The sequence below is a fragment of the Balaenoptera ricei genome, chromosome 10, assembly GCF_028023285.1.
Source record: "Balaenoptera ricei isolate mBalRic1 chromosome 10, mBalRic1.hap2, whole genome shotgun sequence".
NCBI lineage: Eukaryota > Metazoa > Chordata > Mammalia > Artiodactyla > Balaenopteridae > Balaenoptera > Balaenoptera ricei.
In genome coordinates, this window is record NC_082648.1 from 17,240,184 (window position 1) to 17,252,768 (window position 12,585).

The 12,585-nt window shown below is 36.6% G+C and overlaps 1 protein-coding gene across 1 annotated transcript in view; it reads left to right on the forward strand.

Annotated features, from left to right (window-relative positions):
• PDE3A (phosphodiesterase 3A) overlaps positions 1 to 12,585 on the forward strand; it is a 299,896-nt gene that overhangs the window by 245,943 nt on the left and 41,368 nt on the right. Inside the window, exon 5 of the mRNA XM_059935405.1 lies at positions 5,310 to 5,434. Coding sequence (XP_059791388.1) covers positions 5,310 to 5,434 — 125 coding nt within the window. The remainder of the gene's footprint in view (positions 1 to 5,309; positions 5,435 to 12,585) is intronic.

Here is a 12,585-nt window from a genome sequence, read left to right on the forward strand (position 1 = left end):
AAATGAAAAAGGTGGATGGTTTAAATCCAGAGCAGTATAGGGATTAACATCAGATAATTAGGCTTAAATTGTGTTGTGTGGCCTTAAGTATAAATGGGGATGGTGACTTGAGGTGATGCCTGCCACTGTCACTTTGGGTGGAAAGGGTGAGCCCAGAATAAAGGTGGGCTAGGTTTTACCTAGACTGTGATCTATATTGGATCTTTAAATCAAAGGTATCCAACCTGACATTTGCAAATGATGGTTAGATTTCCCCCAGCCCACCAGACCAGCTCTCCTAGCATTATTTCAAAGGCAGAAGATCAGATCAAAAAATAGATTATCATTCTAAGAGCACCGAAATATCTTCAAACAGCTGGTAATTTAAACTTTGTTTAGATAGTGAACAGACTGGTGGTTACCAGAGGTGGGGGGTCGGAGGTAGACAAAATGGGTCAAGGGGTTCAAAAAGGTACAAACGCAATTATAAAATAAATGAGTCATGGGGATTTAATGTACAGCATGGTGACTGTGGTTAATGATATTGTATTGTATATTTGAAAGTTGCTAAGAGAGTAGAGCTTAAAAGTCCTCATCAGAAGAAAAGAAAATTTTGCAACTCTGCATGTCGTTGGATGTTCACTAGACTTACTGTGATGATCATTCACAATATACATAAATATCAAACCATTATGTTATATACCTGAAGCAAATATAATGTTACATGTCAACTGTACCTCAATAAAAATAGAATAAACTTTATTTAGTATATTAGTGATAATTTTACAAAGTGACTGAAAAGTCAGAGTTACCAAAGCTAAAGGAAAGATAATACAAAGATCTAGAAAGAGTTTTGAAGAAAACATCATCATGAAAGAGGTGCTTTCAGAGGGAGCTACTGTGTTTGTCCTTTTCTATTTAGAATAGAAATAGCATACCTTATGTGAATAATAGTTATGAGCACCTTTACCACATGATTTCAGGTTTGTGAAACATTTGCATCAATTTTATTAATGACCTAATGACTGAAAAATTACCACATCTTTGTTGAACTACATGATGGCAATATTAGAAGTGATTTTCTCTTGACCTTGGCTTTGAATATAAATAAAGCACCATTCTGAGACTGGCAAAGAAATGGAAACCTTTCAAATCTTACGAATTTAATGACGGCTAACTTCTCTTGCTTTGTTGATTAGAAACATAATTGGTTTCTTCCACATTAACATATTATTGGTAGTCTAATAAACCTATAGAATCAGAAGCAATTTTGAATGATTCTTTCTTTCACATATCAGTATAATTCCACTTTGTCTTATTACCTGGATGTTTGTAAAACTTCTAAGCATCACCATAGGAGGATGTTACCCAATCTGTTTCATGAACATTTCCTAAAGTTTAAAATTACAAGTCATTGATGATATTTTCCTATGAAAATATTGACCACTCTCGACTTCTACTGCAGCAAATACTGATAAGTAGTAGGGAATTATAGTTAAATATTCGTTGCTTAAGAAAATGAATTTGTGTTCTCAGTGTATATCTTTATTTTACCAACACACCTTGGCAAGCATGCTCCTTTACTTAGTTTCCGTAGAATGACCCTACCAAAAATCCATTCAAGCATTCTTAAATGCCTCCTTTCTTTGTGTTATTGTTTGTTACTTCTCATCAAATTTCTTTTCTCCTACTTCTCTCTTATTTTAGTTAAATGAGATTGGGGGCTAACATTGAAATCATCGTGAGGAAGAAGCTTTCAAAAACTTCTATGAGCTTAACTGCTAAAGATTTTGTCATTCTGCTTTATGGAATAAATACTCATGATCAAATATTTTCAAAATAGATAAGGAATAGCATACAATCCCATTCATTCTCTTTGTCCTAAAAATACTAATAGATGTCTTGCCTGGGTATGCTTTTTTCCACTGTCTAACTTACTATTCCTTAATTTCACTATCCTATTAAAAGTCCTGATATAAAATCTGAGAATGATACAACTTTTTCACCATTATAAAGAAATAAAATTCATTCTGAAGAGAATTTGAGCCCTTTAAGGGAAAACCATGTGTAAGTAAGTAGCAATGGTACCACCATTAAATACAGCTAGTTTTGGTCGACTCATCCTTTGTCGTGTGTGAAAATAGTGAAAAGATAGCCTCAGATCATCTCCAGCCCTGATGATACACCAAATTTAAAACCTCTTCACTTAGGAGACCTATTCCTAAACCTGCTGACTCATTTCAAAACTGATTTGAGTTTTAGCCTTTGAAGTTTCTTCCCTGTCAACCCTTTTATTTCTTCCTTTCCATGTCTGTCTTTTTATTGAGGCTCCCTGAGGACTGCAGTGATCAAAAGAAGAACAAGAGTGGGAAGTGAAAAGTAGAAACAGTCCTCAGCTTATATTCCTTTAGGTACAGAGCTGGATGATTTACTCCTGGGTAGTTTTAAATCCAGCTGAGTGAAAAGACACTGGATTGAGAAGCAGAATCTTGGCCCTATCCCTCAGAGATGTGTATCCAGAGCCTTGGTACTCACCAGAAGGAATTCTTAGGAAGAAAGGGAACAATGGTACAACTGGAGTAAAATTAGGTGGAAGAATGCCAGTAGGTGCGTTAAAAAAAATAGGCTTGAGAGAAATAAAAAAGTCTGAAATAAATCATACTCTAAGCATTTCATGTTGGCCTTGGAACTGACTGACCCCTGCCCCTGTATATTAGGCAGAAAGAACGCTGTAAACTCAGTAAAAGAAACTGTTAGGACCTGGTAAGACTTTTAGGACCTAGGATGAAGTTTTTATAGATAGAACTAAGGTTATAAAATCCACTTTTGTGGAGGAGGGTTGAGATCTTCTACAACAGATGCACAGATAGTTTTCCCCTGCTGTGTTAGTGTGGGAAGACCAAGTAAAGTTTTCCCCAAGCTATTTTCCTCTCTGGAATTCAAATCATTCCATATTCATGAGATTTAAACAGGAATCAAGACGGTGAAGTTCAATAGGCAGCTGAAAACTATTGCAAGGATCACACAAAGCAATGCATTTGAAAGTGCCTGTAAATTACAGTGTGTATGCGTGTGTGTGTGTGTGTGTATATATACACACACACATATACACACACACCTATACATATATTGATTTGTTATTTTATCAATAATATCTGTTTAATAAATTAATATTTATTATATTAAGAAAGGATATATAGCTGGAATTTTATTTATCTTGAAGTTCATTAACTTCCCATACATTAAAGATGCTCCATTATTGCACTTTATGAAACTTCTCAAAATGAGCATATTTTAAATGTTTTTATTAAAGAAATATAAAACAGTAGCAGGCAATTTTTGAGTTAGCTTTCATAATATAACTTTTTTAAGATATTAAAAACTAAATTCAGTTAATGTTAAGGTCTTATCTTTTAAAAGTCTACATAGAAAAGTCACAACCCATTTATTGTACAATGTGCTAAGAAAACATCTAGGCCACATATACATTACATAAAATTTCTTCACAATAAGTTTTCTTTTTTTTAAGTCTTATAAGTCAATCAATCCAGCAAAAGGAGTTGAAAGAATAGTGGTAGAAGGAAATAATTGGTGTACTTATCTATCTCAGATTCAAAGTTTTCTTTGATTTTATTGTTTCAAAATTCCAGGCATTTGTGAAGTGCCTAGGATGAGATTTCTAAGAAGGATATGAAACAAATATTATTTTGTAGGCTTTCCTTAATTGTATTTGATAATTGCTGGAGTTCATTCCACATTTCAAATGCTATTTAAAATAAGGAGAAAAGATGAAGTTTTAAAATACCTGGGTCTACAGTTGAAGAAAAATCTCTCTGAAAAAAGAAAAAGAAAGAGAAGAAATGCGGTAACAAGTGGCAGAATGTCAAATCAGACTCAACACAAATTACAGATCTCTCCCATTGCTAAACTTACTAATAATAAAGGGATAGAGGAAGTAGCCAACAAATGCTCAGCATCCTTCCCTTTGAGAGGTCTCAAACTGGTAGTACAACAGCCTAAAAGTCCTTTTACTCCACGTTAGCATGTGTTCTGGTTTGGACTTAATATGCACGATTGTAAGCAATGCACACATAATGATGCTTGCACAGAGGATGCCATTTTGGTTATAGAACACCTCCAAATTATACCTCATTAATTATACAGCTTACGTGACAATCTCCACCCATTCATGACCCTTTAATTCCATCCATTTCAGGTTTATTTACAAGTCACCCAGAGAGACCAGGTACATCCGCTTATAGTGCCAATCTAAGATTGGCCGAAGGTCAAATGGTCCAATTATCCTCATGCAAATGATGGATTTTACCCAGTACCAAATTTACTAATGCTTGAAAGCACACAGGTGTCAGCCAAACACAAACCAAACACTTTTCCTTTGCAGCGGTCCAAGATTGCCCACCTGACTTCCCAAATTCTTTTGTCTCTCAAATTACAATGGATTCTGTTTCAGATTCAGCATGTAAGGTTTTGAGCAATGCCTGCAGATAAATTTTGGTTTGGAACAGCTCCAAAATGTATATCCCATTAATTACATGGCGTTTTGTAATGTTCTCCATCCCAACCTTCCAGAGATTTATTGATTCCAGATTTGTTTACAATAATAACCTAGACAGACCAAGGATATCCGGCTAAGAGCGTTCCCTAGGTGAAGACTCACTGTCATTACCTTTCTCCTAGTAAATAGCATCAGTATGTTTAGTAGCAGGTCTGTCATTAGTGTCTACTAGGGGATTTGGCTCATCATCCCTTTCTTTCCCCTTCTTTCCAGGGAAATCATCAGTAAAAGAAATGATAGGTTAAAAGACCTCGTACTAACCTTCTCCTTCACAACACTGCAAAGAGTATTATCTTTGAATGATCTTATAAGCACTTGATTTTTTAATTTAGTTACACCAAGAATAATAAATTAAAAAGGGTATAGAAGGAAGCATCATGCCATTCATATTTAATGTAAGTTCACCTGCATCTTAACTAGTTGACTTGCCGTGTTTTTAGAAAATCTGTGAGGAACATGATTGTAGAAGTAGAAAGAGAAGGTGATTGATACCTAGTAATTGGATAAACAGTAAAGCTATCTTTTGTCTTTTGTTAACCCAGAATCCTTAAAGGGTGTGTACTGTATCCCTGCGGCAGAGGTTGAATTTAGATAACCTTGTTTGTCATTTGGAAGTAAAGTGGTTCTGTCACTGAACCTGGACCACGACTCAGATTGGAAAGTCTACTATGGAAATGATGGTTGGTTCTGGTAAGGTCCGCCCCAATAATTGATGAATAATTTCTTCATTTTTCTTTATACCCTGTCTTTATAGTGCTATTAATCCAGATTCTTGGAAAAACTCAGTGATGATGACTCTTACCAAAAGCAGATCCTTCACTTCATCCTATGCTGTTGCTGCCTCTAACCACGTAAAGGCTAAAAAGCAAAATCGACCAGGTAAGTAACTTATTGGAGAAAGAGCTCATACTCATTGAGTGTGCAGTCGTGGAATGAACGAAGCTTCAAGTGTTGAAACACTCAGGTGTGCTTGGTTTGACTCTTCTAAAAAGCAAAAGCCTCAATAGCCAACTATAGTTACTTAAATTTCCACTTTATATGATGATACAGATTCTTTTAAGGTAGCTGTACCAAATATCCTATCTTGAACTTATTGAATGAGTAGGAAATCAGTGTCACTGTTGAGGATAATCTCTGGAAGCATCATCTTATAATATAAAAGCTAATGAAGTACTTAACAAATTTCAATTTTATTTTTAATGTCTGTTAAAAAAGAAAATTATTTTCCAGAAGTATGGTATTTATAAGTTCTAGGAAAGGCTTCATTTACTATACGTATTATAATTTTTCAAAGAAATTCTTACTCTGTGTCACTCACCTCCCCACCAAACATAGAAATACAGAAAAGTAGAGGTATTTAAATTTGGAGAAAATACAATTCAGGACTTTTGCAAGCCCTTTGAAAAAGCTCACACGTAAGCAGCCAAAAGACGCAAGAGTACCGTGGGTAGGAGGTTTTCCTTCTCTTTCAAACAGGTACAGAACGAAATTTGATGTGATCTCTCCCATCTAGGATCTGCACGGGGTTTTCCACGATGGTGTCAGTGCACGCTTTGTGCTTCTAAGCATTAGTGTCTCCCTTCCCTCAAGCATCGCTTAATAAGTACGTGTGGAGTGTTCACTATCTCCGACACTGAACTAATTTGAGGAAAGTGGCGGTAACTAAACAGACCCTGTTCCTCCTCTCGCAGAATTCTCACTTACATTCTAGTGGGGACTATAAACAGATGGGCAGCTATTACTATATACGTAGTGTGTTAAAGGCTATGATAAGGAAGTGAGGGAAAACTTTCAAATAACAAAAGAGATATAAAGACCCAACTTGGTGAGGGAAAGCCTCAGCAACTTAAGATTCTAAATGGCTGGCAAAGCTAACAAGAAGAAAGGGAGAGCCCTGAATGCAGAATGGGAGATGAAAGCAGATCTGTGGACAGAGGCCATACGGGACCCAGGAGCTGTGGTAAGGAGTTTAGGTATCAATGAAGTTTCAGGTAGGAAAGTAAAATGAGTTGGAGGGAAGATTACCTCATTTAATCAGAATCTCTGCTGACTCAAAACTGAAATACAGTTTTTGTCAGAGTCCATCTCCAAATTGGCCCCCTCCTTGAATCCCAGTTGAGAGTCTGGGGGTATCTACTCTGACCTCTCCTTCTTGGAATGTTCTAAGTCCAAGTTTTCACCTCTCGGTGTTGCAGAAAACTCGACTGAGATTTTCAGTAGCTCCCTGCTTAGCTTCTTAATCTTCAAGCAGCTCAAGAATTCACCAAATGGCTCAAGGGGGAAGCTGCCCTCTTCCCACTGGGCTGTTAGACATTCAAGTTCTGGCTGCCATGGCAGCCCCAAACTCCAGTGTTTGTGTCATCAGCCTCATGACGTTACTAAAAGCTCTGTTGGCTTGCCTTCCTAACAACTGCATCCCTCTGCCTGGATTCTTAACCTTTTATTCCATGCCAATGGTCAGTAAATAACGCTCTGAATGGAAGAACAGTTTGCAGCGTTTTGGCTCACTCTTCTGAGGGTCTCTTCTATTTGGAAACCTAGTCTCTCAGAATTGGTTTGCCTTCCCTTGATCGCTTTTTAAATTTTTCACTCAACTTTTCTATTTGTTCTCAAAGAAGCATGGATTTACTACAAACTACTGCATCATAGCCAGAAGCAGAAGTCCTGAAATGGCAGTGTTTCTGTGAGGGTTAGAGAACCAGTACTCACATTTCACTAATATGTCAAGAGACCACCTTGAAATATAAACTTAATTTTAAAAGGAAGGACTAACTTAAGGAAGGACTTCTGTTGTTGTTTCATACGTCTAGAAAAGAAAATTTAGTACTTTCTTTCCCCTTTGATCACACACTTTATACTGGTAACTATTCCTTGAAACCATTTAAGCACTGACTTGGCTTAAATCTCTACTGTTGAGTGGAGGAAGACACTTCCTCCACAAAGTACCATTTTATTGGCATTGCATTACTGAAAGAAACCAGGAAAGGTAATCTGATTTTCCAAAAATTAATCTGGTCCTCTCTGCTCTTTAGAAATGTTCATTACTTTTTTGGTAACTTACAAGTCATTCATGACCTGAGGATTAGAATTGAGCTTTCACTAGGGTCAGGAACAGGACAATGTGGGCAAATAGTTAAACTGGGATTGCACTGAGGGCAAATGCAGATGAGCTCAGGAATGCAGAAACTCATTTGGGACCCCAGCAAGGTGGAGGAACTGAATTTGAGCATTCCACATTAAACCTGAGACTTTTAAAGGGGCACTAAAGTGGTTCTAGTTCAGAAGAACCCCTTGGCTCCCTTTCAAAAATATGTACAGATAATTTTTGGAGGAGAGCATCACCAGTTAAGGGCCATGCAACCCCAATGTATCAAGTTCAAACAAATTGGAGCTTACAACCAAGATCACTGTAAACATGCAAGAAAGCACCACGAGTCAGAGAAAACAGAAAAAAAAAAAAAAAACCTGTACAGATCTCTAAAAGGGTTGAGATATTTAAGTGCTACAAAAATACTCAAATGTTTAAAGAAAAACATGAGGTCATAAAAAATAGCAATGAGAAAAGACATAATTGTAGGGCAGCTAAATGTCTTTCGGAAGTGTAATCAGGGATATATGATAGGTTAAATGGCATAAAAGACTACTGAAGGGAGAATTAGTAAACTGGAAGGCAGAGAATGTGAAGAAATTCCATGGAATGAAACATAGATGAGAAATTGGAAAATGTAAAAGACTTTAAGAGATATAGGAGAAGGAATTAGAAAGTGTAAGATACATGATCATAGTTTTAGTAGAGGATAGGGAACATAAACTATTTGAGCAGAGGGATAGGAAAGAGTAAAAAAAATTCACACATAGACACAAAACAGTGAAACTACAGAACACCAAAGACGAAAAAAAATCTTAAAGTTAGCCAGAGAAAAGATACATTACCTTTTAGTTAGTCTGAGAGCTGAACTGTCACAAATAAAGGGTATCAGAACACAGGAAGATATTTTCTTCAAAGTTCTGAGAGAATATAATAGTCAACCTAAAATTGTGTGGGGGGAAAATCTATCTCAGAAGACTAAGAATGAGTTAAAGATACCTTCAGGTAAGTCAAAACCTTACCACCTACCAGATCTTAACTAAAGGGATGTATGATGGATGTATTCTAGAAAAAAAAGTAATTGCCGAGAAAAAGTCTGAGATCTAATAAAAATGGTGAACACATAAATTTGAAAACCATGATTCCATCCAGACAAACATTATATATGTAAATAATAGTATTTCCAGATCCGTGGGTATTTTTAAAAGATTCTTAATGGAAAGAATTAAAATATTAGACAATAATAATATGTAACCCGAGAGATGAAGTATGAATTTGTGTTCTACATTCTTGTATAGCTCAGAAGACAGGCTCAGATAAGGAAACTGAGGCACAGAAATATTGAGTAACTTGCCCAAGGCCACACAATTAGTCCAGGATTCTTTCTTTTGTCCTAAAGACTTACTAGAAAAAAAATTGAGGATGACAAATTAAGATAATTTAAAATTAGGATTTTTTGGTCTTTTCCTTGTCTGAGGACAAGATAATGAAAGGATTTGGTTTTCTGTCTCTTAGTTTCTTCATGTAGGTAATAAAACTAAAATTCTTAAAATAACCAACATGGCAAAGTCAAGAAGATAGAAATTTATGGTTAGCATAGTCACTGGAAATAACAGAGAAAATGATGGGACAGATGTGAGGAACAGCTTCATATTCTGTGTCCTGCCCCCGACTTCATATGCCTGCACTCAAGAAGGGCAAAGTGTGAAAGGAAAAGAATGTCCACGGAAGATACCACCAAGGCAGATGGTAGAGATGAGAGCCTCGGGAATGGCAAGAGCCTTAAAGTACATAAAAAAATCTCCATCATTGATTACCTTGGAAGGGATTTTGCATTGTGCCATCTTTAGACTGCTGTCACGGCAGAGCTAAATGTTTATAAAATAACCTATATCCTATGCGTGCTGAATTCAACTCAACAAAGCCCTGAAAGCCTGCCAAAAGGGAGAAAAATATCCAGCAAGAATCAGAGAGCTGAAATTCAATCATACTTCTCCCTGATCAGATGGGCCTTTCTGTTTGGAAACTCATTTCCCTGCATAGATGGCAAGTTGGGGTTGATTCCCTAAGTAGGTGTGATGTAAGTGACAGTGGTTCCCACCCAGTTTTCATGAAAACTGTGGGAAGGGGCTGAGAAAAGCCCCTTTATGTGGCAGAATCTAAGGAAATGGAATTAAATAAAGTGTGCAGAGAATCTAAGGAGGAAAATAAGAAGCAGGAGGCAAAAGAGGTAGGGGGATGCAAGCATAAACTGAAAGAACAGAACCACTGGAAGATAAATGAACTGTTTCCAGACGGGACTAATGAAATCTGTTCTTTGCGCAAATCAAGTAAACAGTGTGTCCTCTGGCTCCATCAGTCAGCATTCATTTAAACAGTTGAAACGCAACCAATTATTATGCAGTTACTAATATAAAATAAATGGATGAAATCACATAGGAGTCCTTTGATTAAAGCCTAAAAATGGGAGATTTAAATATAATTTGCATTTTCAATCTTGCTTTTCTATTATGAGTCACTGAATATGTCGAGATGCCTTTCTGTCATTCTGCTTTTATAATCTCCCTAATTTCATGCTTATCACATCTGCAGCGAGTAGTCCCTTTCCAGATTCCTATAATTTTTATGATTCTTATCATCCTATTACAACTATTTACAGATATCTCTACACCTACAAGTTAGACTGAGTTTTGGCTATGGAAAATTTGAAGTGAGAGAGAACTTTAATTATGGCATTGTGATTTTTTTTTTTTTTTTTTGAATCTCTATACTTTAGATACTTTTTTGTTTTGGAAAAATATTAGGGCTATCTATTTTCCTGTGGGCGTGGAAAAGAGGCATGTATTTATCAGACATACTAGTCCCTTTTTTGTTCAACTAAAACTGAGTTTTACAACACAGACAGATGGATTCACTTAAATCATTTCCCTCCAGTATTATTTATCATCTCCTTTTGATTGCCCAACGTTCCTTGTGTCTTGATACACATTTTCTCCTGTTCTCAGGAGCAAGGAATTAAAGACGCAATTACTCAAAGGAGTTGGTACTTTAGAACTTTTTAAAGTCATATTTTTAATTTTTAAATGTTTTAATTTTAAGTATTTCACATTAGGGTGGTCTGAACCATCCAAAAGTTTGTATTTCATGTGCTGTGTCTTTTTCCTGGAGTCTCTTAAAATTATTCAAATAGAAAATGAAGATAAATATGTTTGAGAGCATGAGTATTCATCAGAGGTCCTTCACGTGTGTGTGTGTGTGTGTGTGTGTGTATGAATGTATAGATGTGTGTGTGTAACAGAAGGTTGGGTGAAACTTCAAAGGTCATAAACTTCATCTCTCTAACTTTAGACATGATTACACTTTAAAAAATCTTAGAGAATAATTGTTTTTGAAGACTTACAAGAATATGCTCTTCCTGTGAAATAATTTTATTTGCAGTCTCTCCTTTCTAGAAAGAGTATTTGGTTATTATCTGCACTTATACCTCTCCATCTATTTGAAGACTAATATATGTAAATATATGGCCATTTCCTACGGCATTCCTAACCCTTTCTGTTTTTTAAAACTTTAAGTAAACCATGATAAGGCACACTGTGAGAAATAGTTTGGCTTGAGAAAAAAGAAATTTATATGTTTATACCTTTATCTTCTCACCTACAGAATAAAAATACCCCCGCTCTTCATGGTGTTGCCAAGACCCCTGCTTGTTAGGAGCGTTCAAAATATGTAGCCTAACAGCACTGCAAAAGCAAAGCGCTTTTCCTCTGTTACAAGGTTTATTTTAAATTTCATCCCAGGCAGTAAGTCTGGAGTCTGAAGTTCTGCTTATTTGTTTAAGTTTAGTTAATCCATGAGTTCCAGGAACTCTAATCATCAGTGGATTTTTAAATTTGTGTTTTAAGAGTGATTTGCACATCTCTGAGAGGATCAGCTGGCAGCTATTAAAAATTAGCAATGAAGAAAATCACTCCTCTCATAAATTACCTTCAGAAAATACATTGTGTCAAGACAGAAATGGATGGTGTTCCCACGTGCTTTCAACTACTCTTAAAAAGTGGTAGAAAACTATCCCCAAACTCACAATTAGTTATCAGAATAATTAAGGAATTGCCTAAAGCAATGCCTGTCAGGAGTCTCAGACGCAGCAATGAAAACCTAGCCTTGACCTGGGCGCCCCACACAGCCTTGCCAGCAACCTCTCTGACCACGTTCCCTGCCCCTCTACTTCCTCGTTGCTAAGCTGCAGTCACATTGACCTCCTGACTGATCCTCTGACACCCCCCAGGTAGGTCCCTCTTTCTGGAACATGCTTTCCCCGTTACTTGTCTAAATGTCTTCCTTATTTCATCAAGCGTTCAGATTTTACCCTTAGTGCATTCTGTCCTTCTCTGTCCTCTACCCTCTGCATTATTTTTTCTTTATATTGCTTGGAACTCCCCCACTTTTTCTTTCTCCTCCTCTCTTTTCCTTCTTCTTCCTCCTTCTCCTTTTCTTCTTTTTCTAGTTTCTGTCTCCCCTGAAAGCTCCGTAAGAGCAGGGGATTTTATTTCATTCACTACCACATCCTTTACTCCCTGGAATCGGGCACACAATCCATATTTGTTAAATGAACAAATCATTGAGATACTCTGTGCAAATACCTTGATGTCCTTTAAACCACATTGTACCAGCATCCAGCTCCTTAATGGTTAAGCTGCTTGTCTAAGATTATCTGGAGACTCAGTCGGCCTTAATTTAATAAATAGTCTAAATTAAACTAGCCCTGGGAATTCCCTGGTGGTCCAATGGTTAGGACTCTGTGCTTCTACTGCACAGGGCACACGTTCAATCCCTGGTCGCGGAACTAAGATCCCACATGCCACTCGGTGCAGACATAGATACATACATAAATAAATAATTTTTAAAAAATAAATAAACTAGCCCTTTCCTTCCTTTCTTACAT